This window comes from Emydura macquarii, unplaced genomic scaffold, assembly GCF_026122565.2.
Source record: "Emydura macquarii macquarii isolate MOO-44397 ecotype Brisbane River unplaced genomic scaffold, CSIRO-AGI_Emac_v2 contig_2768, whole genome shotgun sequence".
NCBI classification, from domain to species: Eukaryota; Metazoa; Chordata; order Testudines; family Chelidae; genus Emydura; species Emydura macquarii.
Window position 1 is genome coordinate 45,328,826 of NW_027132905.1, and position 27,060 is coordinate 45,355,885.

A 27,060-nucleotide genomic window follows, 5' to 3' on the forward strand; every position below is an offset into this window, starting at 1 on the left:
AAAACTTTGTGAACATAAATGTTCTTCGTGTTCCCCAAAGAGAATGCCCTTTGTAACCCAGGAGCAAGCTTGTGGTGTTAACGCCCCCACAACAATGAATGATATGGGCTAGATACCTCAGGGACGTCATAATGGAGAAATGAAGCGGCAGCTTCTACAGTAGGTCACTGGCTTGTATCTGGCCAAGGCTGACAGCGACCAGTAAGTCACCATCTGATGGTTTTTCAGTAGCGACCTATGTGAAACGAGTTGGTGATGTCAGTACTCTGTAGACAGAGAGTTTTTCCTGGTCTTGCTGGCAAGATTCAATAGAGGCCTAGAGTTGGATGGTTTCTTGTGCCTAGATGGAGCCTTGTAGGTGTGGGTTAGATGCACTTGCTCGGATGATGCAAGGGAAGCTTGCACTGCCACAGGGAGATGAATTCAATCCCCAGGGCAACTGTTCTGGCACCTTTCACCAGGGTGAAATTCACTTCAAATAAACAAATAAATTTGCCAAATAAATTTAATTGGTCATAAGTGATTTAAAACTTTAACCAGCAAATATAGCCACAAAAGCCATCATCTTGCAGTGAGCTCCTTGTGGGTGATTTCTGTCTGTGCAGAACTTATTGCAAGGATGGAGCCAAAACAGGAACTTCAATTGGTTTTCATCAGAATTGGGGGTGGTGAGGGGAGATGTGTGTGTGTCTGTATAAATTCCCTTGGTTTTCCTCCCCACCCCAGCCACTACCTGACATGAAAGTCACTTCTTGCTGTCCCCTACTCTATGCACATCACCTGTGGGCTCTGCACCAGTCACTTCTCACAAACTTGAAAGGTATTTTTGCAGTTGTGGGATTAGCAATTTTGCTGTCAATTTGTAGACGTTGGGGAATTCATGTCTGCCTGGTGCAGCATCATGGAGGCTTGTGTAATGCTGTGCCGTTTGTGATCTTCCTCCCACCCCACCCCCAGGATGGTTGCATATTGTAAACACTGAAGCTGCGGTTGATAAGCTTTGTAGGAGGAGATGGCTTTTTGTTTTTCAACTAGCTGGCTTGTTAAATAGTGACTGGATAACTTTAAGTGCTTGTTTATGTAATGTACTGCATAAAGAAGGGCTTTGTATGGGATGACACTGTCCTCGGGGCATATTCTGAACTCAATATATGACTGCAGCCCCAATACTTGTGTTGTACTGATGTGTATAGCATGGCAACAAATAGTGTAGTTTTGCAAATGCTACCCCAAATATACCAGTTTGGGGACTACCCTGCAGTGCAGGCATTTTCCATGTTGTCTCACCGATGTACTTCAACCCTGCCCTGGCAAGCTCTTGTGGTGCGAAAGAGCTGAGAAGAAGGGAGTGTTCTTACCTCATGGTAACTAACACGAGATAAAAGCCTAGTGAAGGCAGGGCAGTTTGCAGCTTTCTTGTGTGTTAGCAGGGTGAGAAGAAGGCTATGGGGGAGTTTAGGATTGAACCTCCATTTCTAAATTGTGTGTTAAATGACAATTGCCTTGTCTTCCCTAGGATTTCATGTTGTGTTAGCTAACACGAGGTAAGAGCACATTTAGTGAAGACAAGGCCCCTGGGAGTTAGAAAATGGAACAGCAGCCCATGAGGCATCCACAGTGGAGCCAGTTAGTGCTAGTAGGGATGGCTTTGGTGAACTAGACTGAGCCCAGTGGGAGGTCCGAGCTCAGGTAGGAACTTCTCATTCTTCAGGCTGCAAGGGGCGACTGGAGGCACCACGCAGAGGATGTGGTCATGGCCCAAACCTTCCTTAGGCATGCAGGCCACTTTCAAGAATCCAGCAATGACTTGGTTGTCTCCTGCCCTGCATGGGACCTCCCATACGTTCTCCTGCTAGCCTCAGTTGTGGTCCCCATCAGACAGGTCCGTTCCTTACAGAAGGGTAGTGGGTAAAGACGAGGCCGCTCTGCCCCTCAGGCTGCTGGGGCTCTGCCCATCTCAGGACATGAAAGAATACATTTTGAGTAAAATACTTTACCCTTCATCTCATTTCTGCGCACCCAGTCCTGCTTGCAGCACCCATAAAGGGGCAGCTTCTCTAGTGCTGCAGACTGGAGAGAGCCCCATCCAAGAGGCAGCTGCTGCAGGGCTGTGGAAAAGCCCAGTCAGCCGCAGCAGAGCCCTCAAGGGGCATTCTCACTGATGCTCATATTAGGCAAGCACATGTGGAGCTAAGGGGGGCTAAAATGCCACCCCCAGGGTTAGAGACTTTGTGCAGAGATGGACGAGAATGAGGAAGCATTCAAGGCACCTCCTTTGGGCTGTAATGTGCTGTAACGGGAGATGCTCATGGTATAGTTCTGTTGCTGAGCTGTGTGTCTGTGGCCTATACACATACTGTTATTTCTGTAGGGTCCCGACGAGCTCTGTGCAGGGAAGAAGTGCAGCCTTTTGTGCCTGTTTTTGTTTCCTCTCTCTCTCTCTTGGCTTTTCTACAGCACTCATCCCTCACAGCAGCTCTTTCTGCAGCTTGAGCAGATTGGGCTGGTGACAAAACTGCATATACCAGAGAGGGCTACAATCGGGGCCCTACATGACAAAGAATTAAAATGCACACCCAGGGAGGAAGGGTGTTTAAGTGGTTAGGGCACTAGCCTGGGGCCTGAGACACCTGAGTTCAATTTCATGCTCTGCCACAGATTCTCTGTCTGACCGTGGGTGAGTTATTTAGTCTTATATGCCTCAGCTCCCTATCTGTAGCATGGGGATAATAGAACTGTCCAGACTGAGGAAAAATATGTTAACGATTGTGAGGCGCTAAGATAAGATGATAGGAGCCAAGAAAATACCATAAATGGCCTCATCCAGCAGCCCTCAGCACCCGTGAGGTAGGTTTGGATCTCAGGTGTTGTTCAGAGAGTAAGACTGATGACATAGGGTCAGGGGTAGGAGATTGGAAGAGTAAAAGAAGCTTTCCCATTGGGCTGATCTTGCTAATATTTTTACATGTATCTCCAGTGCATAGTCTGTGGCGTGCCCTGGGACCTCTCAGGATGAAAAACCACAGGCTGCGCAACGAACGCGTCGCCCCTCCTGTAGTGGGGAGAAGAAGCACTCTGGCACAGTGGGGTGAGCGGTGGATTCTGGCCCTAGGGCATCAAACCCAACCCGTCTTTTGCCAAAATGTCATGGTCGATTGTGTTCAGGGTGCTGCGTGGTGTTATTCAGAACCTGGCTGAATGTTGTCAAACCATAATAAATCAACCCCTTAAAATTGTAAAGGAATACAGCAGGTTGAGGCAGCGGGTGGCTACAGGGTGGGGAGGAGGCAAAAGCAGGGAGGAAGAATAACTGACAGGGACATTGGTCATGTTTAAAACAACACCTGGGAGTTGGCTTTCATTTAAAAGCATGGGGAGGGAGAGACCAAAACATCGAAGGTGAGTGACCTGTGAACACCACAGCCAAACTGGGTCCCTTCTGGCATAATTCTGGGCCATACCGGTTCTTGTGTCATCCCTATCACGTTAGCATCTGAGCACCAGCCAAGAAATGAACATCTGTTACTAGTGGTTTTCAAAGATTTGCTGTAGGCCTTGAACCCTAGACCTTCAGATCCCTAGCTCAGAGCCCTACCTCTTGCACTACAGGAGGAGCATGTGATGAAATCCCTGGTGGCAGGGTGCTGGGTGAGCCCGCCTGGTAAAAGTCTGGAACAGAGCCAGGGCCTACCAGCAGGGCCTACCTAACAACAGCAACTTCAAGCCCAGCCACCCCCGCCGCTTCATAGGCAGCCTGTGTAAAGAGCCCTGTAGTATGGGTAGTTCAAAGTGGTGACCCAGAGTCAAGCTGCTTGTGGCAGAGCAGCCCCATGGAGAGGGAAGTGCTGTCATTGTGCCTCACATCCACTTGGTCAGCATGGCACATGGGGAGGATGAGAGTGATGCAGGGGCTCTCTAACTTCAGGGCGCTATGGTGGTGGTAGAGTCCGGCAGAACATACTCAAGGTCTGGGCTGCAAAATCCCTGCATCACTCATTGCGTGGTCTTCAATTCAAAGGACTGAATTAGCTCTGCTGGGATTTAATCTGTGCAGCTGAGGAGTCTAGGTACAGTATTTCACACCTGCTGCCTGGATCACTGGGCCACCACTCCAGGAGGCAGCATGGTATGTAAAATTCACTTTAGCTGTGCTGGGGAGGCCTTCACCTGCCCCACCCTGGAAAATATTGGTACTGTTGTTCCAGTGGGGAAGTGTAGGTTGTGGGTGGGAGTCCTGGAAATGTGTTGGTCTCACTGGTAGTGAGTGGATAGGCGAGCAGGATCGTAGCCTCACTGGAAGTCACAAACCCTGCTCCTCCCCTCCCTCTTTAAGACACATGGGTGGCTTGTGGTCTTTGCATCCGGCCCTGTGTGATACAGCATGCGCTCTAAGGAAGCGGGACAGATAAAACATGGCTCTTGTTTCTGGGAACCTTTACCTCACTGCTGATGGGGAAGTGTTGCACTCCCAGGCACGGGCAGATAAGATTCTGGGCTTCTCTTGTCATCTCTATCCATACGGCTGGCTCACGAGCAGCTGTAGAAGCTTTGAGGAACCTGCCTGGCCACAGCAGCCTGCGGCCCAGTTTTTCCCACTCAGATTAAAGAGGGAGAGCACTCGCTGCCCCAAACGCGACCCTTCTCTGGCAGCTGTGGAGCTTGTGTTTTGAGTTGTAAACAGCAAATTGGACACACGTTTCATGGAGGGAGAATAAACAAAGCCCATCATGTTGCTCCTAGCATGTGCAAGACTGGATTTAGGTGCTGATGAGAGGGGTCAGACTGTGACAGAAGCCCAAAGCCTTGATTATCCACAGCGCAAGAAGCAACAGGATGAACTTCGCTCACGCTGAATAGTCGGAAGGGAGCCCCCTCTGTGAGTGAGAAGGGAGTTCGGTCTCTGTGGCTCATTCAGGCTTTGGATTTTCTGCTGCGACTGCCAGTACGAACCCACCCAATCCCATGGGTGTGCAATCAGGTGGCTAGCCTGAGCCACTGCCCGTGCTGTTGTGGCCACCGTGCTATTTTTAGCATGTTAGCTTGAACAGAGCTCGCACAGGTCTGTGTGTTAGCGCTGGGAAGCATGCTGCCAGCTGCTATGTAGCCATATCCAAGGGGCTGACTGGAGCCACCCAGGATGTCCTGTGGGCACCTGCCCATTAGGAATAGACCCAACCCCTCCGAACTCACTCTGCACAGATCACCGTATGAGAGCAACACTTTTCTCACTGTAACCAACAGAGAAAATTAATCAGAGCTATGTACTCCTGTGGATGAAATGGGTAGAAACTGGCGAATTCTCCTGATCAGCATTACCCGTCCCCAAAGAAGAAACCAAGTGTAGGGATAGTCTGTCCACAACTTCTGGTTAATGACTGTTGCTCTCTGCTGTTCTTGGGGTGTTTGCCAGCTTAAGTTTGAAAATAACTCTGGGTTTGGTGACAGATTTTTCTCCTGCTGTTCGCATTGTGGGGAGCAAATTATAGATTTCTGCAAGGCAGGAGGGATAAAGCCAGAATCAACCAAAAAAACCTTCTGGCCACCCCATTGTGTGGCATTTATTCCCCCTATTCTTTTTAAGACAAAATATTAATTTTTAATATTAAAAACTATAATCTGGACCAGTGCTAGCTATTTCGTGTACATCCTGGAACTCGGCTCTGGAAGATAGAAATGGGGGTTGAAACAATGAGGTCTAGGGAATAGGATATCAGGTTGGAATTAGGGACTCCTGGCATCTGTTCACTCTTCTGTCACTGAATGGCTGTATGGGAAAGCCCCTTCTCCTTTCTATGCTTCAATCTCCCCACCTATACAATGGGGAAGATAAGTTTTGAGTCTCCTTTGTGAAGTGTGGGTGTGTGGATGGGCAGCCCAATACAAATGCTGGAGCTGATCAAATAATTGGGTTGGCAGGGGAGGGTGTCAGTTCAGTGGCCAAGCCAAAACATTAAAATTAAGAAACAAAAAATTTCAGTTAAAAATAAATCTTTTTTTTGTTTTTCTCACCGAAACACATGCAAAAAAAAAATTGTTGGTCAAAAACATCCACTAGAAATTACATTTCTGGGAAAAAATTTAGGTGCTGGTGGTTAGTGGTTTTGTTTTGTGTTTTGATTTAAAAACTATTCACCAAATTTGACCTCAATTCACAAGTAGTTTCAGTGCCCAGAAAAATGCGTTTTTTGGCTTATTTATCATCCACTAAAAAATTTCACCCAGCCATAACACTAAGTATTTCATATTTTTAAATTATTAAGTAGAAGTTGCTTTGATCTATAAGCATGGCAGTGTCTGGGTGGACCCTAACAGTGACGTCCTTGATTTAGGGCACTGGATTTGGACTCTGCAGATCAGGTTTAGTTCCCAGTTTCACCATCCATGAAATGGGGATAATAATGCTTCCATTTCCCCACCCTTTATTTTGTGGAGTTTGTCAGAGCAGGTACTGTGTCCCATTGTGTCTGTGCAGCACTTAGCGCTGGTCTTGTTGGGGCAATACAAATAATAATTGTCCTTTCTCTCTGTTCTTTGCAGGTAGTAGCTAAGAAGTGAGCAGGATGCCCCCGGGCATCTATTGCCCTGTGGAATTCTGGTCCCAGGAAGAAAACCAAAACATCCACGTAGACTTCCTACTGCCTACAGGCATATACCTGAACCTCTCTGTATCCTGCAATGCCAGCTTGGGCACCATCAAGCAGGTACCAGCCTTTTCGACAAGTCTCACCCCTGTAGTTAAAGAGTCCTCTTTAGGATCCATTTCACAAGTGTGTGGAACGTTTTTCTTAAGTGAGCTCAGTGCTCTGAAAAGATCCTGGATTCGCAGCCCCATTTATCCGTATGCCGGCAGCAGTGCAGGCTGCATCCACGCTGCGCTAATAGAGTGCCTCATTCCTGACCTGGAGGGACCCTCCTCTGGGACTCCCTCTCCATAGTCCTCTGGCTTTGCTGCAGAGGCCGCCAACGTATGGGGCAATTACGGTGTCAGCTGTGATGGGCATCACTCCACTAGGAACTTGACTCATTTCACATCAGCAACTGAGCAGCCCTCAGGTGGTAACAATTTTTTTGAATACCTATTGACGGGGACCAGATTTGAATCAGCAGCTAAGGGGAGAAAGATTCCCATATTCCATTGCCACTCCCTCACCAGAGCAGCCATTCCCCACCCTGAACTTTTCAGTCTGAATGGTCTTCTCTGGGCCAACATGAGTGAGAGAAATCTTCCTCGGGAAGCTGAATGCAAATTCTGGATTAAGTCAAATGTTCTGGAGTTGAATACTACATCTACATCGCAATAAAAAATCTGTGGGATAGAGTCTCAGAGCCCAGGTCAATTGACGTGGGCCTCATGGGACTCAGGGTGCGGGACTAAAAATAGCAGCATAGATGTTCAGATTCCAGGTGGACCTGAGGTTCTGGGCCACCCCTCTTGTGGGGTTTTAGTGTCCGGGTCCATACCAAGCCCAAACATCTACACTGCAATTTTTAGCCCCACAAGCCCAAGTCAACTGACCCAGGCAGGTTGCAGCCCTGCCGTGGATCTTTTATGTACCCTTATTTTTTGAGCAGCAGAAGCTGTGTCCTAGTGATTGGGGACTTCAGTTAAAAAGAAAAGTTTCCGATGTTTCATTTGAGGAATAAAATGATGAACAGAAAGGTAGAGGAAATGAAATTACCTTTTCAATTCCCTCAGCGAAAATCAGAGTGGAAAAGGTTCTCGTTGCAATAGCAGCTTGGCCGAGATGACTCACAGAGCACAAGACAGACATGTAGTGCCAGATCATTAGTTCTTTGTATGGCCTGCAGTTTTTAGGCCAGAAAATTGTGGGCACAATTGATGTGCTTTCATAGTTAAGTCACCAGCTATGTGGTCACAATCAGGTAATTAGTTAACTGTCTAAATGGCATCCACTGGGCTGGAAGGATGGTCTATAGGGGAGGGCACTGGACTGGACTGGACTGGGGTACAAGAAACCTGGCTTCAGTTCCTGGCTCCATCACAGCTGTGTGACCTATGCCTCAGCTCTCCATCTGTAAAATGGGGGTGATGCCTCCCTACCATACAGGGGTGTTGCAAGGCTAACAATCCGTGAGTAATTATTGTGAGGTGCTCAGGTACGTTAACTAGCCCGAGAGATTCATTGCAAGCACAGAAAGGGAAGGCAGGTTAAAGTCTGGCTGAAAATTGGGTCCTCGCAGTTGATTCTGTGAGATCACACAGGCATCAGGAAATAATCCTGCCGTCAGGATACTAATAGTTACAGCTACTCGTGTTGTCTGAAAACTGAACCGGTCTATGCTTGGAGACCTGGGTATGCTGTGAAAAGGGTTAGCACTGCCTCCCATTGTGCCTTTCCCCACAGGTGCAAGTGGGCATGTGCAGTTCTGAATTGCCTAGGGATGACATTTCTCAAGGTGTCTTACTAACAATTGTTGCTCTTTTCCAGGGGCTTTCTTTAAGGCCCTGCAAGATCCCAATCAATCGCTGCCCCTGCTGTTTGTGACTGTGTGTGATGTGGGGGATAGTGGGGATGGAGTGGATAGAGCATGAGGCAGTAGGGGGGGTGATGGTTCAGCCAGCACGTTGGTGGTTCCATCTTGTTGTTGTTTTGTCCCAGGTGGTCTGGCACCATGCACAGTACGAGCCATTGTATCACATGCTCAATGACCCCGAAGCATATGTCTTCACGTGTATCAACCAGACAGCCGAGCAGCAGGAGCTGGAGGATGAGCAGCGGCGCCTCTGTGACATCCAGCCCTTCCTGCCTGTCCTCCGGCTCGTGGCTCGTGAAGGTGACCGAGTCAAGAAGCTCATTAACTCCCAGATCAGCCTGCTCATCGGGAAAGGTGAGTTCCACCTGAGCGCCAGCAGGAGCTGCTTTAAACAGGAGAGGGAAGGAATGCTGGCTGTAGGGGGAGCTCAGTTACTCCAGTCCCAACCCCTCTCAGCTGGGGGTTGCTGTGTAGGAAATAGCATAGCTCCATGGTTCTCAACCAGGGGTACATGTACTCCTGGGGGTATGAACGCAGAGGCCTTCCAGGGGATGATCAACTCATCTAGATCAGTGTTGCTCAACCTGGCTACAACCACCATGGGGATTGCAGGACGGTTTTAGGGGGGTCACAAGTGCAGGGACAGTGTTAGGAGGTGGCAAGCAAGGCAATTGCCCAGGGCCCCACACCATGGGAGCCCCATGAAGCTAAGTTACATGCTTCAGATGAGGCTCAGAAGTGAAAAACCGGCTCAAGTATCCTACAGTAATGTTGATATTCCAATCAATTTATTTTATAATTATAAGGTAAAAATGAGGAAGTAAGCAATTTTTCAGTAAGTGTGCTGCAACACTTTTGTATTTTTGTGTATGATTTTATAAGCAAGTAGTTTTTAAGTCAGGTGAAACTTGGGGTACGCAAGACAAGTCAGACTCCTGAAAGGGGTACAGTCGTCAGGAAAGGTTGAGAGCCACTGGCATAGATGAACTGAGTAGGGGAGTTCTCAGCTATGCCAGTCCTTGCAGGAGTCCTTGTGAATTGACTAAAGGCAAGGGGTGATCTCTCATCTGATCTATCCCAGCCTTCCCCAGTAGGAGTCTGTATAAGGGACTGGTGTAATTGTGTAGCCATCATATGCTAACGCTGTAGACTTAGCTTTTTCTACCATGCGATTCCCTGCCCAGCAGAGGCAGCTGATTATCAAGGACCAGTCACCCTACTGCTGTGTGGATCATCTCACTTTGGTTTTTTTGGTTTTTTGTTTTTTTTAACACTTCGCTCAGGTTTGCATGAGTTTGACTCGGTGCACGACCCGGAGGTGAACGACTTCCGTACAAAAATGCGACAGTTCTGTGAGGAGAAGGCAGCAAAGCGGCAACAGCTGAGCTGGATGGGCTGGATGGAGTACAACTTTCCCTTGCAACTGGAGCCGTTGGTCAAAGGCCCCAGGACTGTCCCCCTTCGTATCCCCAACAAGAACATCTTTGTCAACGTCAAGTTTGAGTCTGGCGGGGTAAAATGCTGAGCTTTCTGTTACATGTAAATGGTTCGCATGCGCCGTTCTGCGTCCAGACGTGGGACAAGGTGCTATTGGGAAGAGCGTATACTGTGGTTCTGTTTGTTTGGGAGTTATCTTGACTCCTTGAGCTGTTTGAGATTGAGATTATTGGAAGGACTCTGTGGAAGCCAACCACCTCCCCAACAAACAGCTGATTGATGGAAATGTTCCCTTCCCAAATAGGCTTTGCCCTGACCCACACCCTCCCTTTCAAAGTTCTGCGCTGCTGGAACAAATCTGTTTTTCTTTTGAAATAAAAGGCAGTCTCATGATCCCAGCGTGCTGCTCCCAGTCATTCGGCTTTCTCCCCCACCGAGCACCTGGTAACTTCTCCTTCTTACCTGCTGCCCTCTGATAAGCCCAGTCCAGGCCTGTTGTACCCAAGCACAAATTTCCAAGGAGGCACCTGCTGAACCTGCATGGAGCCATCCATAACACGTAGTGTTGGCAAGCATTCATCCTGGCAGCCACCCCTCATTAGCAGGTGTCATCCCCTTTTTTTGCAGACAGAGGAAGGAAGTTTTAAATGATGTGTTGAAGGCCGCAGAGGGAGTAAATGGCAGAACTTCAAATGGGACTTGGGAAGTTTCTGGCTCCCAGTCCTGTGCTTGCACCATTGCACTTACCCTTGTCCAGTCTGACCTCTGTCCGTTCTAGTTTGTTAATGTGGATTATCACTCTGCCACTATGGCCCTCTCTTCACCGCTAGGTCCTTTCAGGGAATCTTGCCATCCCCTCTGGCATCCAGGGCTCCGGGACCCTCACTACGACTCCCAGTGCTGATTTCAGCCCCGTTCTCAGCTGGCATTTGACTGTACATGTTGTTTTATTGGGCTTGCAGGAGAGCTTCACCTTCCAGATTTCCCCCAAGGAATTCCCTATCATGTTAATGAGCTATGCCATCAAGAAGCAAGCTACCATCTTCCGCCACCAGACAGTGGAGAGCCCAGAGGATTATACTCTGCAGGTGAATGGGAAATGTGAATATCTCTATGGGAACTACCCCCTGTATCAGTTCCAGGTGAGTCTCTTTCCTCCTCCTACTGGTGAGCTCTTTCCCAAACATACAGGTACTTTTCCCTCTAGGAGGCAGGTCTAGGATGCTCATCCACATCTCCTTATGTCGAGCTGGAAATACACCCTAAAGGGACCCAGTCCATCGTCCGTTTAACAACAGTGACCTGGATGCCGCCTCAAAGGACAGCCCTCTATGGGGGGAGTCTATGAGCAGGCACCACAAAGAACATAAAGCCAGGCTCGGTCGTGGGAAATGGGTGGAGAAAGTGTGACTCAGTTGTGGGTCCCTTTCTGGTGTTTGAGTGCTCATGAGCCGTCGCAGGTGCAAGTTTGGGGGGGAGAGGGAGGAGTTTGGTGGGGGATTATGGTTCACGGGGGGTGACTCCCTCTATCCCCTCTCCCCATCCAGTGTGTAGCTTCTGAAAGTCAGAGCTAAACAGTGCCTCTCACTGCTGGGGAAATGACACTGCCCCCCAGATGGCATCCCCCCTCCTGTGCAATGACAAAGGCGGGCTTTCTGCTGTCAGGAGCAATGAATCCTTCCCATGAAAAGCCAGACAGCTTGATGTGTGTGTTGGGGATGGGCTTGGGCACCTGGACCCACTTGCTCTTGGAGCTGCACAGTAGTCCTCAGGGTTCTTCATGCCATGGACGGCTCCCGGGAAAGATGTAGGTTTAGAAAGGAATTGGCAGGAGAACCTAGTTTTGGTGGCTGCTGGGTCACTTCCACATGCTGTCCTCCCTCTCCTGCCTGACCCAGCCCTGCTTCACCCCCAGCACTGCCTGCTCCAGATCCTCGCAGCGTCCAGGCCATCTGTTCTGCTGTAATTATTCTCTTCTCTCTTGGCCTGTCCTCCCACCAGTACATCCGCAGGTGTCTGCATCATGGCCGGCTGCCCCACCTGACACTGGTGCACTCCTCTTCTATCATTGCAATGCGAGACGAGCAGAGCAACTGCGTCGCCCACACCCCAAAGATGGTTGCCAAGCCTCCACCGCTCCCTAAGAAGAAGGTAACCATACGTGTGCACCTGACACCCTTCTCCACCTGCCCTCACCACCCTGACACGCCCATTTGCTCCTTCTCTGTCTTTTCCACAATGAAATTGAGATGCTAGTGCCACCTGGGAATGGCTGCCCAGCAGGCAGAGTAACACCCTTGACCCTTAATGTAGGGGTCATAATGAGGCCAAAAGGAGGTAATTTGGCAGTCCCCCTCCCTCAGCTACATAAAGAACCTGCACAGTCACCACAGAGACCTCCTACTTCTTCGAGGGACGAGCCCTGTATGTATTCCGAACGTGGGTGCGCATATTATACACCATGCACTTGCATCAGAAAGGTTTCCTAGCAGCGTCTGTTCACCCACATGTGTGTTGTGTGTCCCCTCATGCTTGCAGCCGAGGGTTTAATAGGTCGTGCGGGTCGATGCCTGCCTAGTTCCCGCTTACCTCCACACAGCCTGAGTTGCATGGCCCTGTTCCTTCACGCAGTTGTAAAGTTCGTAGTAGGTTAGTTAGTGATAGTCATCCCTGTTTAGGGAATGTTCCACCCTCTCCCCCTGGGACTATGCCTTGTGTTCCAGGGTTTAAAACCCGTGTCTCCTGCCTACATTAATTTTCCATGAGCAACAAGCACCAGAGGTGTCTTTATTGCCTTGGCAAGGCACTTGTTGCTCCATGTGCAAGTCCTTCCTGCTCCTGACCTGGGAAGCTCTGGAGCTCCTCCTGTGTAAGTTCCTCGTGGAGGAAGCAATGAAGCTGCTGCTCATTCAGATCTGGGACTGTCAGATGGGCTGGTACAGTGACCTTCACCGGCGGTGAGCATCCCTTCCACTACTTCCCATGTCGCGGGTCTGGTGGAGGAGAACAAGCCCAGCCATGAGAGCAAGAAGCACTCTCACAAGCACAAAAGCAGGTCCCTGCAGCGGATTGCTACTAAATGCAGCATTTCCTCCTCAAGCCACGCTGGGTTGGATGAGAGGTCGTGCATGGCGATGACTGCACTGGAAACCCAAGTATCCTGGGTGGAAGGAAAAGCTCAGTGCAAACAGGATCCAGCGGTACCAACGGCCGCCTCAGCATCACCCATCCTGCCACCACCTCCATGCTGCTTGGACAAGCCACAGATGCCGCCTGGACCCTCAGGCATTTCTGTGGGCGTTCCTAGGAGTCCCGGCCACTCTGAGCACTTCCTTTCAGCTTCGGAGCTGGTGCTACCCTACCCGCCCTCTCCAGTCCTCTTTGGACCCACGCTCACCCGTGAGATCCCCACTCTGGTGGACGAACTGCTCCTGATGCTGTCAGAATGACCCCCACTGGCGCCACACCACAGCCCACCCATTATGCTGGTTTCCCCGCTGCTGGAGTCATCCTCTGAATCAGAGGAGTTTTTGGAGCCGGAGTCTTTGTTTTCCTCAATGTCACGCCGCAGCTCAGACTTGCATCTCTGACCACCATATCCACCAGTGTATATCCGGCATTGAGCATCTGATACTGGTACCTCTGGGACCCACCGCACCCACAGGACCCTTCTCCTTGGCCGCACTGGGCACCCTGGGACTCTTACCGCCCACCCTCCCAAGCATCCTGTCACTCAGCCCAGGCTCCTCCACTGGCACTGTTGGGCTCAGAGGAAGAGGCAGATAGTGAGCCAGCTCTGCCATTCCCCACAGCTGCTTCCTCCTTGCCAGAGGAGGTGCTCATTCCTCTCTCCCTGCCTCTGCTGGATGATCAAACGCGGTAGAGTAGAGCCCTGTGCGGATACTGATCCGCAGAAATGACTCGCGGATATAAAGCAGTTATCCACAGATGTGCAGAGCTCTAAGTTTCAGGACCTGCTCCAGCAGGTGGCAGTGGACACCGCTGGAAGAGATTCAGCACCAGCAACACCAGCTGCTGGACATCCTCCAGCCTTAGGGACCATCTTTAGTGGTGCTTCCTGTTAATGAGGCCATCCTCTACCCAGCTCGGGCAGTAGTGTGGCATGCCCCGGCCTCGTGTGCCCCCACACCTAAGAGGGAAGAGTGGAGGTATTTTTGTCCCAGCTGAGGGAGTGGATTTCCTTTTTTCCCCATCACTCCCTAGCTCTCTTGTCATCCACGTGGCAGCTGAACGGGCACACCAGCACCCACAGAAATCGACCCCTCCAGATTGGGCGGCGAAACACACGGACCTCTTGGGGAGGAAGGTGTATTCCTCAGCAGTGCTGCAGTTCCACATAGTGAACATCGACAAAAAGGGCAGCACCAGGTCTCCCATCCTCTGCTCCGAGTCCATCCACCTTCGGAACTGGTGAATCAAATACCACGTACCTCCTAGGCACCCAAAACACCCCTAGTAAACATAGTCAGCAGGACTTTCTACCTCAGCCATGAGTAGGAGTTACATGTCACACTCCAATACCTTTTCCACCGAGGGGGACACCCCATGGCGAGACCTCTTTGCCACTTGCGAAAACTAAAAGCTGCCCCTTTATTGTTCCAGGGGAGCCATAGGGGAGGATTCGCAGGGCGATGCTCTTCTCCTCCTCCCATGGACGGGCAACCTCTGCTATGCCTTCCCTCACATCTCCTCCCCGTTCCCTTCCTCCCACAAGTGTTATACAAGATCAGATGGGACCAAGTTACTGTAATATTTGCAGCCCCATTCTGGCCAGGCCAGTTCTGGTTCATGGACCCTCCTCAGACTTTCCACCTGCGCACCACTCCATCTCCTTACACAGTATCGGGACCTGGTTCAGCACCCCAGTCCAGGCCCTCTTCACCTCCTGGCCTGGTGTTAGGATGGGGCATGAGGGTAGATAGGGCGTGCAGCACATCCTTAACCAAGCAGGAGGGCATTCACCAGGGCCTGCTACCGAGCTCAGTGGCAACGATTCACCTCATGGGCTCACCGCCATCATCACTCACTGAGTGTGATATCTATACCTATCGTCTTCGACTACTTCCTTGATCTCAAAACTTCGGACCTTGCCCTCAGTTCTATGCAAGTCCACCTGGCAGCGCTCAGTGCCTTTCTCCCCCCATAGATGGCGCTTCCGTGTTTCCACACCTTATGTTTCATGAAGAGTTTATTCAGTGCCTTCCTGGCCAGTACTCAAGCCCCCACCCCTGGGGCACCTTAATCTTGTTCTTTCTGCCCTCATGCAGCCACCCTTTGAGCCCTGGCAATGTGCTCCCTCTTCCACCTCTTCATGAAGGTCATTTCCTTGGTCACTATCACCTCAGCTAGATGGATCCGTGAACTGGAAGCCATGAGGCTGATCCCCCTTACATTATATGCCACAAAGTTAAAGTTTCCTTACAGCTACACCCTAAGTTCCTGCCAAAGGTAGTGTCGGAGTTCCACGTAAATCAGTGCATCCACCTGCCTGTGTTCTGCCCCAAACGGCATGCCTCCCACATGGACAGGGTCCTGCAAGCCCTCGATGTCCGCCGTGCCTTGTCATTCTACCTCCGTAGGACGCATGCCTTTCTCACATCGTGGAAGCTGTTCGTGGCCATTGCCGTTTGATCCAAGAGCTGAGCCCTCTCCTCCCAGTGAATCTCCAAATGGGTCTCTGGGTGCATCCGCGAATGTGATGTGCTATCCAACGTACGGCTGCCTGATGGAGTCACAGCGCGCTCTACGCAAGCACAAGCAGCCACTTTGGCCTGTCTTGCAGTCATCTCCTGGCAAGACATCTGGTGCTCCGTCCACATGTTCACGTCCCACTGTGCCATCCCACAGCGGCAGCTGTGGATGCTTCTGTAGGCCGCGCCATACTGCAGACTGCACTTCCTTGCACCTCCCTCCACGCTGCTCACTACTCACCCAAGTTTGGAATCCATATAGGGACCATATGAAGAGGAGGTTACTTACCTGTAACTGGAGGTTCTTCGAGACGTGTATTCCAGTACCCGCCCTCCATCCCCTCAGCTGCGGACTGGACTACTCAGAGGTAAGAAGGATATGGGAGAGGTGTTGATCCGCACAACCTGTCCTACCCTCGGCTGCAAGCACAAGGGGATGCATGTGCAGGTCAACAGATGCTGCTAGGAAAACATTCCAGACTCAGGCGCATGGCACACGTGCGCACCCACGTTTGGAACACAAATAGGGATCCCACATCTGAAAGAACTTCAAATGACAGGTAAGTACCTCCTCTTTCCTATCTGAGATCCAGCTCTTCTGTACTGAGGTCAAAGAAATCTGCAATGGGAGTGACTTCCTACTCGTGCCCCAGGGGCTCGTCTCATCCCTGTTTCCAGGGCTCATAGTTGGAGCACAGTACAGGAAGCCAGGAACTCCAGAGTATTAATGAGCTTTCATCCTGACTGTCACTTTGGCTTTTGACAAATTGCTTAATTTCTCTGAGCCAAACTCAACCCTGGCATGAGCAGGAGCAGCGTCCACTGGTGGCTGTGTTGCACAGTGGCTAGAGCATTGGACTGGGGCACAGGAGAACTGGGTTCTATTCCTGGCTCAGTCTCTGACCAGCCAGGTGATCTTTGGCAAGTCAGTTCACCTCAGTGTCCCAGTTCCCCATCTGTAAAATGGGGAAAATGATGCTGAACATCTTCATAAAGACCTTTGCTGAAGAGTGCTATGTAAGTGCTAGGTATTAGTTACAATGGGAGTTGCACCCACTTACTCTGGCTGAATTTGGTCCTGTACCAATTTCCCCATCTCCAAGGTGGGTACAATACATCCCAGGGGAACGCAGGGATTAGCTAAGTGGCAATGAGGGGTGCTGCTGCTGCAGGGCAGCAGCCTGTTTCCTGGACACAGAGAATGCAGGACAGTCTTGTCCTGGTCCATGTGCTGACTTAAGTTCTGTTCTCTCTGCCCTCTTTAGCCAGCCCATGAGTCTCTCTGGTCCTTCGAGCAGCCTTTTTACATTGAACTGGTGCAAGGCAGTAAGGTGAATGCAGATGAGAGGATGAAGGTAGGTGTGGGCTGGGTGTGGGTTGTTTTATTTTTATTTTTATTTTTTTTTGCATCTGATTGCTTACCGCTTGTGTGAAAGAAAGCAGGGATCAAAGACCTGAGATCACACAGCCCCTTGCTGCATTGCCCTTCATTCAGCTTTAGGGCTGCCTCTAAAAGGTTTCACAACAGGAAGGAGAAGAGAACTTGCTAGCCAGCAAGTTGCTCAGCGAGCGGTGCATTCTTAGAAACCTTCGCTGCAAGAATTTCTGAGTACTGAGCCTAGCTACCCATCTGCGGTGACTTCACCTCAACAGAGATGCAGAAGTAGTGGAGACCAGCATAGAAGGAGGAACTGGGGCTCTGTGAGGGGAGGGACAGGGGAACGGGGAGGTGGGCCCAGTATATAGGGAAGCAATAGGGGAATGGAAAGAGGAGAACAGGCCCTGGAAGCAGAGTGCTTGCTAACAGAAAGGGGCAGCAAACAAATGGAGTGGGACCTCTGGGATTTGGCAAATGAGGGTAAGGAAGGCAGAGAATGGTGCCTGAATGGGTCAGATATAGGTGCTGGGGGCTCATAAGGTCCTTGCCTCACTGAAAGAGGGGGTGAGATTTGAGAAAGCTGAAGGGGGGCAACAAGAGGCTTAAACTCTTCAATCCAACCCCCCTACTCAGCAGCTCCCAGTGTGTTCAGGGGATCCTGACAGGAGGTGATTTCTAGTGCCTAGAGGGATGTGGCACAGGCTAGGAAGAAGTCTCTTTCCTGTTCTGCGATAGGAGCCAGTCCGGTCCAGGCAGGAGAGAGGAGAGGCGAGGCTGATGCATTTAGCCATATGGAGACCTTGCAAATGCCAGAAATACAGTTTCATATTCATAGGCATTTCAACGGGGATAACCAACCATTGACAATGTGCTTTGGGATTTGTTCTGGGTCCAGGCCAGTTCTACGCCTCCTCCCCAGTGCTATTAATTTGCTTCTCCCTTGGCACAAGCCCATGTCCATTTCTGGTTGGTTGCCTTCCCTTCGGGGCATGGTCCGGTTTCCTCGTCTGCACTTGTCTAGCCTCTCAGCATTTAAGATTCAAGGAATGTTCCCACCGATTGGTTTTATTATTGTTGGATTTTAATTTATAGTATTTTTTGTATGTTTGTTATGAAAACAATTCCAGCTTCATTCCCAGTTGGCAGCTATCTGGGGGCTGGTGTGAAATGAGTGACTGGTCTTAGACATGCATGCAGTGTAGTTGCAGCCGCGTCAGTCCCAGAAGGAGAGCCCTTGTGGCTTGAAAGCTTGTCTCTCACCAAGAGAAGTTGGCTCAATAAAAGACAGTGCCTCCCCCGCCTTAGTCTCCATCAAGGCAAGGGGTACACTTTTCAAAAGGGCCTAAATCCCCATTTTCAAAAGAAGACTCTTAAATGCTGAAGTCACTTGAAAATGGGAATTGTGCTCCTAAATCTATTGGCCCTTTGGAAAACTTTACCTAACACGGTCATATCAAAAATAAACCAATCACAGCAATTTGAACAACTGGCATCTGTGTTGGCAGCCTCAGCAGCAAGGCCAGTGACTCAATGGGCCATGGAGATTCAAGGGAGAGCTTGTCCAAAGTGTCTAAGTGATTTAGGAGCACAAGTTCCCATGGACTTGCACTGAGGATTGTGCTTCTAAATCACCAAGGCACTTCTGAAAATTCCAGCGTAAGACTTGGGTTTGCTAAGGACCGTATAGCCAAGTAAGCGCCCAACTCCCATTGAATTTCACTGCTCTCAAGAAAACGCTAGCCTAAATTTTGCTGTAGAGGAGGGTTTCTCTGGGTCACGGGTAAGGGACACTGGCAAAGGACAGCTTGTACCACTGTTGCCCATGTGGTACCTGTCCTGGGGTTAAGAGGATTTAATTCACCAGGGCTGTGGATCTGGTGCCTTTTACCAGCACTGAATTCACACCCCAAGGTTCCAAACCTTACGTAGATGTGGGTAGAATGTGCTTCTCTAGCAGGAGTGATGGCGGCTATCTTATCTGACATACTGGAGATTGAACCAGTGACTTACAGAGAGGGAGAGACATGAGTGTTTACAGCTTGCGCTAAAGAGTCAGGCTCAGAAGCCAAGCCTGTTACAGGCTCGTATCCTCTGTCAATTGCACACACAAGGGGACCTGTAACACACGCTCACCAGTGGGTTTAAATGAGCACTTTGCAATCATTAATTAAATCTGACAACCCACCTGTGAGGTAGGAAGAGATCATATTAACTGTATAGATCAGTACTTTGACACACAAAAAGTTGAGGGATTTGACCAAGGGCTGGCAGGGAGGCAGTGCCAAGAGATGGAAAGAGAACCCAGGAGTCCTTGCTCCCAGTCCAAGCCCTGTCCTTAACTACACATCCTAAGCTAAGAGCTCAGGTCATTGCTGATCCCCATGCACTCTTCTCTCTCAGTTGGTGGTGCAGGCAGGCCTTTTCCACGGTAACGAGATGCTCTGCAAGATGGTAACGAGCTCTGAGGTGAATGTGTGTTCGGAGCCGGTGTGGAAACAGAGGCTGGATTTTGACATTAACATCTGCGACCTGCCCCGCATGGCGCGGCTCTGCTTCGCCCTCTATGCCGTCATCGAGAAGGCCAAGAAGGCACGATCCACTAAGAAGAAATCCAAGAAAGCTGTAAGCGAGGCCCAGCGGGGCTAGGGTGGGCACTGGGCCAGTCTCGCCAGCAGAAGCTGCACTGAGCTAAACACTCACGACTCTTGCTTTTTAAGGAGGGAACTTCAGCCAATAGAAAAGCTTTTGCCACGATGGGCTGTCCCATTGTAACTGCTCCAAAGGGGTTGGGGAGTCAGGAGCAGCTACCACCATGATGGGCTGTCCCACTGTAACTGCTCCAAGGGGAGAAGGAAATTGGGGAATGGCTGCTATTATGATGGGGCTGTTCCATTGTAACTGCTCTGGGAGGCAGAAGAGAGGAAATTCTGTAATTTACTCTGCGTTTAACTGCAAAGAAATGGGAATTATTTGCGTTCATTTCCCTTTCTCTGCCTTCCAGGGCTTCTTCATTTGTAGCTAAGGTTAAACCTCATTATATGATGACTCTTCTCCATAGTAATGTCTTTCATGCAAACCCTGTGCACGGTTAGTTTACACCAAGGGAATGCGGGAGCGAGAACAAACCCTGTGCAGAGCTACTTGACAGCCAAGCAGAGGAGAGAACAGCAGGCATAAGCAGGGGACAGAAAAGATGCATTTCTTGGTGATATTTGAAATGGGCCGGAGAGGCAAACACATTCAGGGAGGCTGTTGGGTGCACGCTACAGAGAGAAGGCTCTCGGTGCTCAAATTCACTTTGCAAGCTCTTATTCTATGGAGCATCTCAGTCATTCAGAGCCACGGGTTCTTACGCCTTCACCACCTGCACTCCAAAACGGCCCTGCTGTGATCCCATCTCCCAGAATCCTCTGTCCCCTGTATTCAAGGATCCATTACGCTGTTTCTGCCAAAAACGCCCCAAGTGAGAAGACACAGGTAAAGCCCATTGTCCCACAAGTGGCCAAATGCACAATTTACAGCCAGCGCACAGGAATGTGATTTTAATTCAAAATATTATATATCCAAATGCATAATCTCTGCACAATCCCTGATGCTATCTAGGATCCCTCCAGCTCTTTCCCTTTGGAAGGTTTTCTTAATGACTCCCAAGGGCAAGAAACACTTGTTTTGTTTCTACGCAAATACTTTGATTCTGTCCAAAAGTTTGCAACCTCTGTGAACACACAGGCACCATCCTGAAGCTGAGAACCACTGGCATGTAGGGTTCCTCAGACCATCTTCACCAGAGGGTAGACAAGCAGGAGGTCGATGCAGTTAGATTATAAAATTTTGACTCATGCCCCAATCCTGCAAGCCCTGCCCTACAAATGGGATCCCTCTGCTTGCGCAGAGCCATGTTGGCATTGATGGAGCACAGTGGGTTGGTGCAGGTGCAAGGGTCCCATGTCCCTGGAGCGGCTTACAGGATAGAGACCTGAGACTGTGAACGCTTTGAAGAAGGGACTGTGTGTGAAGAATGCCTAGCATAGTGGAGCCCTGTTCCCCGACTGAGGCTTCTGGGTGCTACCGCGGTACAAATAATACCTGTGAGTCATTCAATTGCTGCAGTTCTGTAGATGTTCAAGGAGCGATGTTCATCTCCAAGGCCTTTGGGTGGAAATCTGTGCAGTTGGGTTAACAAACCAAGCTGGCTTGTTTAGCTGAGTTGTTAGAGGCTCTTGCCCATGTGCTTGTCCTGGTGATAGAAGGAAGCTGACTCTTAGTGAGAGACTGCTAGTGCCGGCTAGGGTGGGGCTTCACATAGGTGGATTTGCCAGTGCATTTAGCGTTGGACTTTTCAAAGAAGTCCGATAGGGGCCCAAATTTCATTCAGACGCAGTGGGAATTGGATGCTCAGTTTCCTTAAATCCTTTTGAAACTCCCAGCCTTGTACTGTGACCTTTCCCATGGTCTAGCACAGTTCCTGATCAGCCTCTTGCTTACTAATAGCACTGTAACTGTTCTGAGATGTAATGCATGAACTAGCTGGAGAGCGTTAGTCTCTTCGGATTGTCCCGAAGCGGGAAGGTAAGGTTGAATCACTTACTACCAAGAAAAGAGACAAGCCTGCACACTTATAGGAATGAGTCAGGTGGTTAGGGTTTGTCTGGTTTGCTCTCTTTCCTCTTTGAGTCATGCTAAAGATATTTCTGTCCTTACATAGAAGATGTTGCGTCATTGCTTTCTGGACCTTATCTACTCAATATCTCACTTTGCACTTTGACAGCCTCCACGTGTTTTGATAGGGACTTTTTGTTGTTGTTATTTGGCTTCTTATCGTGGTCTAGAACATAGTTTCTCAACCTGTGGTACGCTTCTGGGGAAGCCAAGTGGCAGCTGCCTGCTTCCTGCCCGGTCCCAGCTGGGAGGCAGGCGGCCCACCCGGTGTGATTTGCCCCAGGCCTGCACCCCCTAGAGATGGCCATGGGGAGCACTGCTATCCATTCTGGTGGGCCGCTTGTGCCTGCTCAGACTTCACAAGTTCCCGCCTGTGTGAGGAGAACCCACTTGACCCCACCATCAGGCCATAGTGATTGGCCAGCATTGACCTTTGCTCCTATGTGGAGGAAAGGGAGGAGGAAGGAGGGGAAAAACAGCAGGGGGTTTTGTGATCTGCCACAGAACTCGGAACTCTCCTGCTTTACGAGAGATACAGTCGTCCAGCGGTAAAGAGGAAAAAGATTGTATTTCTCAGAGTGGAAAATTATGAATTGGGGTACTTATTAAAATTTTCAGAAGTTTGGGGGTACTTGCTACTTAAAAGGTTGAGAAACACTGGTCTAGAAGCTAACGTAGCAAATGTGAAGGTGATCATGCTAAAGATACCCAGCATGTGATTAAATCAACAAAGGGTCATTGGGAGAGGTCAGACAGAAGTGATTGATGTTTATTACTCTAGGAAAACAGCTGACTTCCTTGCCTCTTCCATGAATTAAAAATCCCTTTGCAAGGACTTCCAGAAAAGCCTTAGTGTTTTCTTTAGAATGTGTCAGGGGGAGGATAAGTAAAGGGTTTATAATGACTCCTTTAAATCTGATAGATACCATCTTTGAGTATATGTGCCTGTTCACACTCAAATTTCCCTTTCTGGCTGTGCTGATATCATCATCTGAGATCTGTCCCCAGCCACCCTTTTGGGAGATCAGTTTGTGTGTTTGTTTGCCCTTTAGACCATGGTGGTTGCTGACAAGTCCTGCCAAATGCTGGTTCTGCAGGAACTTCCATATTGACCAAACTGTTTGGTTGAATTGAGTCCAAACAAATTCAGCTCACTAATGGAATTCCAAAAAGGCAGTGTAATCTAATGGGCAGAACACCAGACAGTGAGTTGGGAGAGAGGGGTTTTATTACAGGTTCTGTCACAATCTCTGTGCTGATTTCCCCTATCTATAAAATGAGGTTATTTATACTTTGCCACCTTTTGTAAAGAGGTTTGAAAGCTGTGGGTGGAAAGTGCTAATTGTTATACTAAAGAATCAGGAACACAACCCCTCCCCTTTATTAAACAACAGCAAAACCTCCTCCTTGATCAGATATACCTGGCTTTATCTGCACATCCAGATTCTGAATCCATATTAACCGAACTGGCCCCAGTATTAAAGTGGCTTAGCGGAAACTGTAGAAATACACAAAGCGCCTAGGCCAGCGGTAGTTGATTCTTTTTTTTGTCAAGGTCCAGATTTCTTGGTTGAGGTCTGGACTCCCGAGAAACATTTTTTCACATTGCAAGTGCCCCTGTTTAATGAACATATACAGTGCAGTGTAATATTACCCAGAGCCTATTGCAGGGGTAGTCAATAGGTGGACTGGGGGCCAAATCCAGACCACCAGAGGCTTTTGATGGAACCACAAAACTCAGGGTGGCCATAGGCAGTTAGTGCCGGGATGGGCTAATGTGAGTAAAGGAGTGATTGGCTGTGGGCTGGCAGGCTCAGGGGGCTGATGTCTGAGGCTGCCAGGTAACTCAGGGTGCAAGGTGTCTCCCCACCCCCTGTAAATGGAGCCCTGCCCCCTTGGGGCTGACAGCAGGAGTCCCAGCAGGCACCTGGGGCTGACTCGTCACTCGGGGGCCCCCCTCCCTAAATGGAGCCCTGCCGGGCACACTGGGGAGCACTGGGACTTCAGCCCCTGCTGGCCATGCTGGGGGTTGGGGCTTCAGCCCCTGCTCCTTCAGCCAGGACAGGAGCTCTTCTTCAGGTCTGTGTAAGCTCAAAAGCTCATCTCTCTCTGTGATAGAAGTTGGTCCAGTACACGGTATTAGCTCATCCACCTTGTCTCTCTAAAGCAATTAGCAAGTCTGTTAATTGCATCTTGTGCTGTGATCCTGGAAGATCTCACGAGCAATGCAGAGCTGGATATGATCAGTACTTGGATGGGAGACCTCACAGAAAGAGGTGGTGGTGATGCTCTTCCTTCTAAGACTTTGTCTACACTAGCACTTGTGTTGGTAAAGCTTTTATCGGTCAGGGGGTGTGAAAAAACACACCCCTGATCGACATAAGATTCACCGACAAAAGCACTTGTGTGGACAGCGCAATATTGACAGGAGATGCTCTCCCGCCCACATAGCTACCGCCGCTTGTTAGGGTGGCTTAATTATGCCAGCAGGAGAGCTCTCTCCAATCGGCATGGAGTAGCTACATGGGAGACCTTACAGCAGCGCAGCTGCAGCTGTACAGCTGCAAGATCTGTAGTGTAGACATCACCTAAGTCTGCATTGAACCAGTGCTTCAAGATAGTGCTAGGGGGAGCTGTGCTGCTAGATAACCCCTATTCTAAAGTCCTTCCCACTTGTGATCAAGATTTCATGGGACTTCCCATAAGTGTAGGCATTTCAGTCCCATTCGTTTGGCCAAATTCCAACTCCAGTAACTACATTCTGCCTTCTTAAATTGCCCTGGCAGTTTCAAATATAGAATGGAGGCTCAATTTAAATGTACACCCCAAATTAAAAAGCATAGTAAGAGGACCCAAAAAGTGTCACTGTGGCTAAACAACGAAGTAAAAGAAGCAGTTAGAGACAAAAAGGCATCCTTTCAAAAGTGGAAGTTAAATCCTATTTAGGGAAATAGAAAGGAGTGCAAACTCTGGCAAGTGAAGTGTAAAAATATAATTAGGGAAGGCCAAAAGAGAATTTGAAGAACTAGCCAAAGACTCAGAAAACGACCCCAACTTTTTTTTTTTTTAAATACATCAGTAGCAGGAAGCCGGCTAAACAACCAGTGGGGCCACTGGACGATCAAGATGCTAAAGGAGCACTCAAGGAAGATAAGGCCATTGTGGAGAAACTAAATTAATTCTTTGTATCGGTCTTCATGGCTGAGGATGTGAGGGAAATTCCCAAACTGGAGCTATTCTTTTTAGGTGACAAATCTGAAGAACTGTCCCAGATTGAGGTGTCATTGGAGGTGGTTTTGGAACAAATTGATAAATTAAACAGTAGTAAATCAGCAGGACCAGATGGTACTCACTCAAGTGTTCTGAAGGAACTCCAGGGTGAAATTGCAGAACTAACAACTGTGGTATGTAACCTATCATTTAAATCAGCTTCTGTACCAGATGACTGGACGATAGCTAATGTGACACCAATTTTTTTAAAAAGGCTCCAGAGGCAATCCCAATAATTACAGGCCAGTAAGTCTAACTTCAGTACTAGGCAAATTGATTGAAAAAATTCTGTTCTTTACTATAATCAGACACATAGATGAATACGATTTGTTGGGGGAAGAGTCAACATGGTTTTTATAAAGGGAAATCATGCCTCATCAATGTACTAGAATTCTTTGAAGGGGTCAACAAATATGTGGACAAGGGTGATCCTGTGGATATACTATAGTGTACTTAGATTTTCAGAAATCCCTCACCAAAGGCTCTTAAGCAAAGTAAGCTGTCATGCATGGGATAAGAGGGAAGTCCTCTCATGAATCAGTAAGTGGTTAAAAGATAGGAAACAAAAGGTAGGAATGAATGGTCAGTTTTCAGAACGGAGAGAGGTAAATAGAGGTGTCCCCCAGGGATCTGTACTGGGACCAGCGCTGTTCAGCATGTTCATAAATGATCTGGGAAAAGGGGTAAACAGTGAGGTGGCAAATTTGCAGATGATACAAAACTACTCAAGATGGTTAAGTCCAAAGCAGCCTGCGAAGAATTACAAAGGGATCTCACAAAACTGAGTGACTGGGCAACAAAATGGCAGATGAAATTCAATGTTGATAAATGCAAAGTAATGCATATTGAAAAACATAATCCCAACTATACATATAAAATGATGGGGTCTAAATTAGTTGTTACCACTCAATAAAAGATCTTGGAGTCATTTGTGGATAGTTCTCTGAAAATATCCACTCAATGTGCAGCAGCAGTCAGAAAAAGCGAACCGAATGTTGGGAATCATTAGGAAAGGACAATAAGACAGAAAATATGATATTGCCTCCTTCTAAATCCATGGCACGCTCACATCTCGAATACTGCGTGCAGATCTGGTTGCCCCATCTCAAAAAACATGTATGGAATTGGGAAAAGATACAAAAGGCAACAAAAATGAGTAGGGGAATGGAACAGCATCCATATGAAGAGATATGGGACTTTTCAGCTTGGAAAAGAGACAACTAAAGGGGCATATGATAGAACTATAAAATCATGACTGGTGTGTGGAGAAAGTAAATAAGGAAGTGTTGTTTACTCCTCGTAACCCAAGAACTAAAGGTCACCGAATGAATTTATTAGGCAGCAGGTTTAAAATGAACAAAAGGAAGTATTTATTCACACAATGCACTCTCAACCTGTTGCACTCTTTGCTAGAGGATGTTGTGAAGGCCAAAACTATAACAGAGTTCAAAAGAGAACTAGATAAGTTCATGGAGGATAGATCCATCAAAGGCTATTAGCCAGGATGACAGGGATGCAAAATCATGCGCTGTAGTGTCCCTAGCCTCTGTTTCCAGAAACTGGGAATGGGTGACAGGCGGATCACTTGACGATGACCTGTTCTGTTCATTTCCTCTGGAGCACCTGGTATTGGCCACTGTCGGAAGACGGGATACTGGGATAAATGGACCATTGGTCTGACCCAGTTGGCCATTCTTATGTTCTTATGTGGGTACATTGCTCTTCTTGCGCATAGTGTTCTACATGCTGTTAAAAAGTTGCAGGTTCCACCCCAGTGGTGGATGCAGTGGGTACTACATATTGTTGGATGTAAGTTTTCCTGCTCCAGGTGCCGGATGTGGCAATTCTGAGGGCTGTAGGGCAGCTGGGTGGGAGGGCTTTTATTTCTTCACATTTTGGGGGGGTCTGTTTTGCCCTGAGATGGCACCACAATACCTGGCTCAGTCTCCCTGTTTCCCTTGCAGGACTGCCCAATAGCCTGGGTGAATGTTATGCTCTTTGACTACAAGGACCAGCTGAAAACTGGAGAGTGCTGCCTGCACATGTGGTCGTCATTTCCAGGTACCAGGAACCCCGGCTGTGGTCTCCTCCGTCAGGAGAGGGAGGGAG

At 49.0% G+C, this 27,060-nt stretch overlaps 1 protein-coding gene across 3 annotated transcripts in view; it reads left to right on the top strand.

Moving 5' to 3' along the window:
• Window positions 1-27,060, top strand: part of PIK3CD (phosphatidylinositol-4,5-bisphosphate 3-kinase catalytic subunit delta) — a 93,659-nt gene that overhangs the window by 46,695 nt on the left and 19,904 nt on the right. For 2 of the 3 annotated variants that reach the window (XM_067567353.1, XM_067567352.1), the window contains exons 2-9: window positions 6,538-6,701; window positions 8,622-8,850; window positions 9,780-10,009; window positions 10,896-11,075; window positions 11,935-12,084; window positions 16,910-16,999; window positions 19,423-19,644; window positions 26,916-27,012. In XM_067567353.1, the coding sequence (XP_067423454.1) occupies window positions 6,561-6,701; window positions 8,622-8,850; window positions 9,780-10,009; window positions 10,896-11,075; window positions 11,935-12,084; window positions 16,910-16,999; window positions 19,423-19,644; window positions 26,916-27,012 (1,339 nt within the window). In that variant the 5' untranslated portion in view covers window positions 6,538-6,560. The remainder of the gene's footprint in view (window positions 1-6,537; window positions 6,702-8,621; window positions 8,851-9,779; window positions 10,010-10,895; window positions 11,076-11,934; window positions 12,085-16,909; window positions 17,000-19,422; window positions 19,645-26,915; window positions 27,013-27,060) is intronic. The other variant, XM_067567354.1, reaches the window with a different exon arrangement.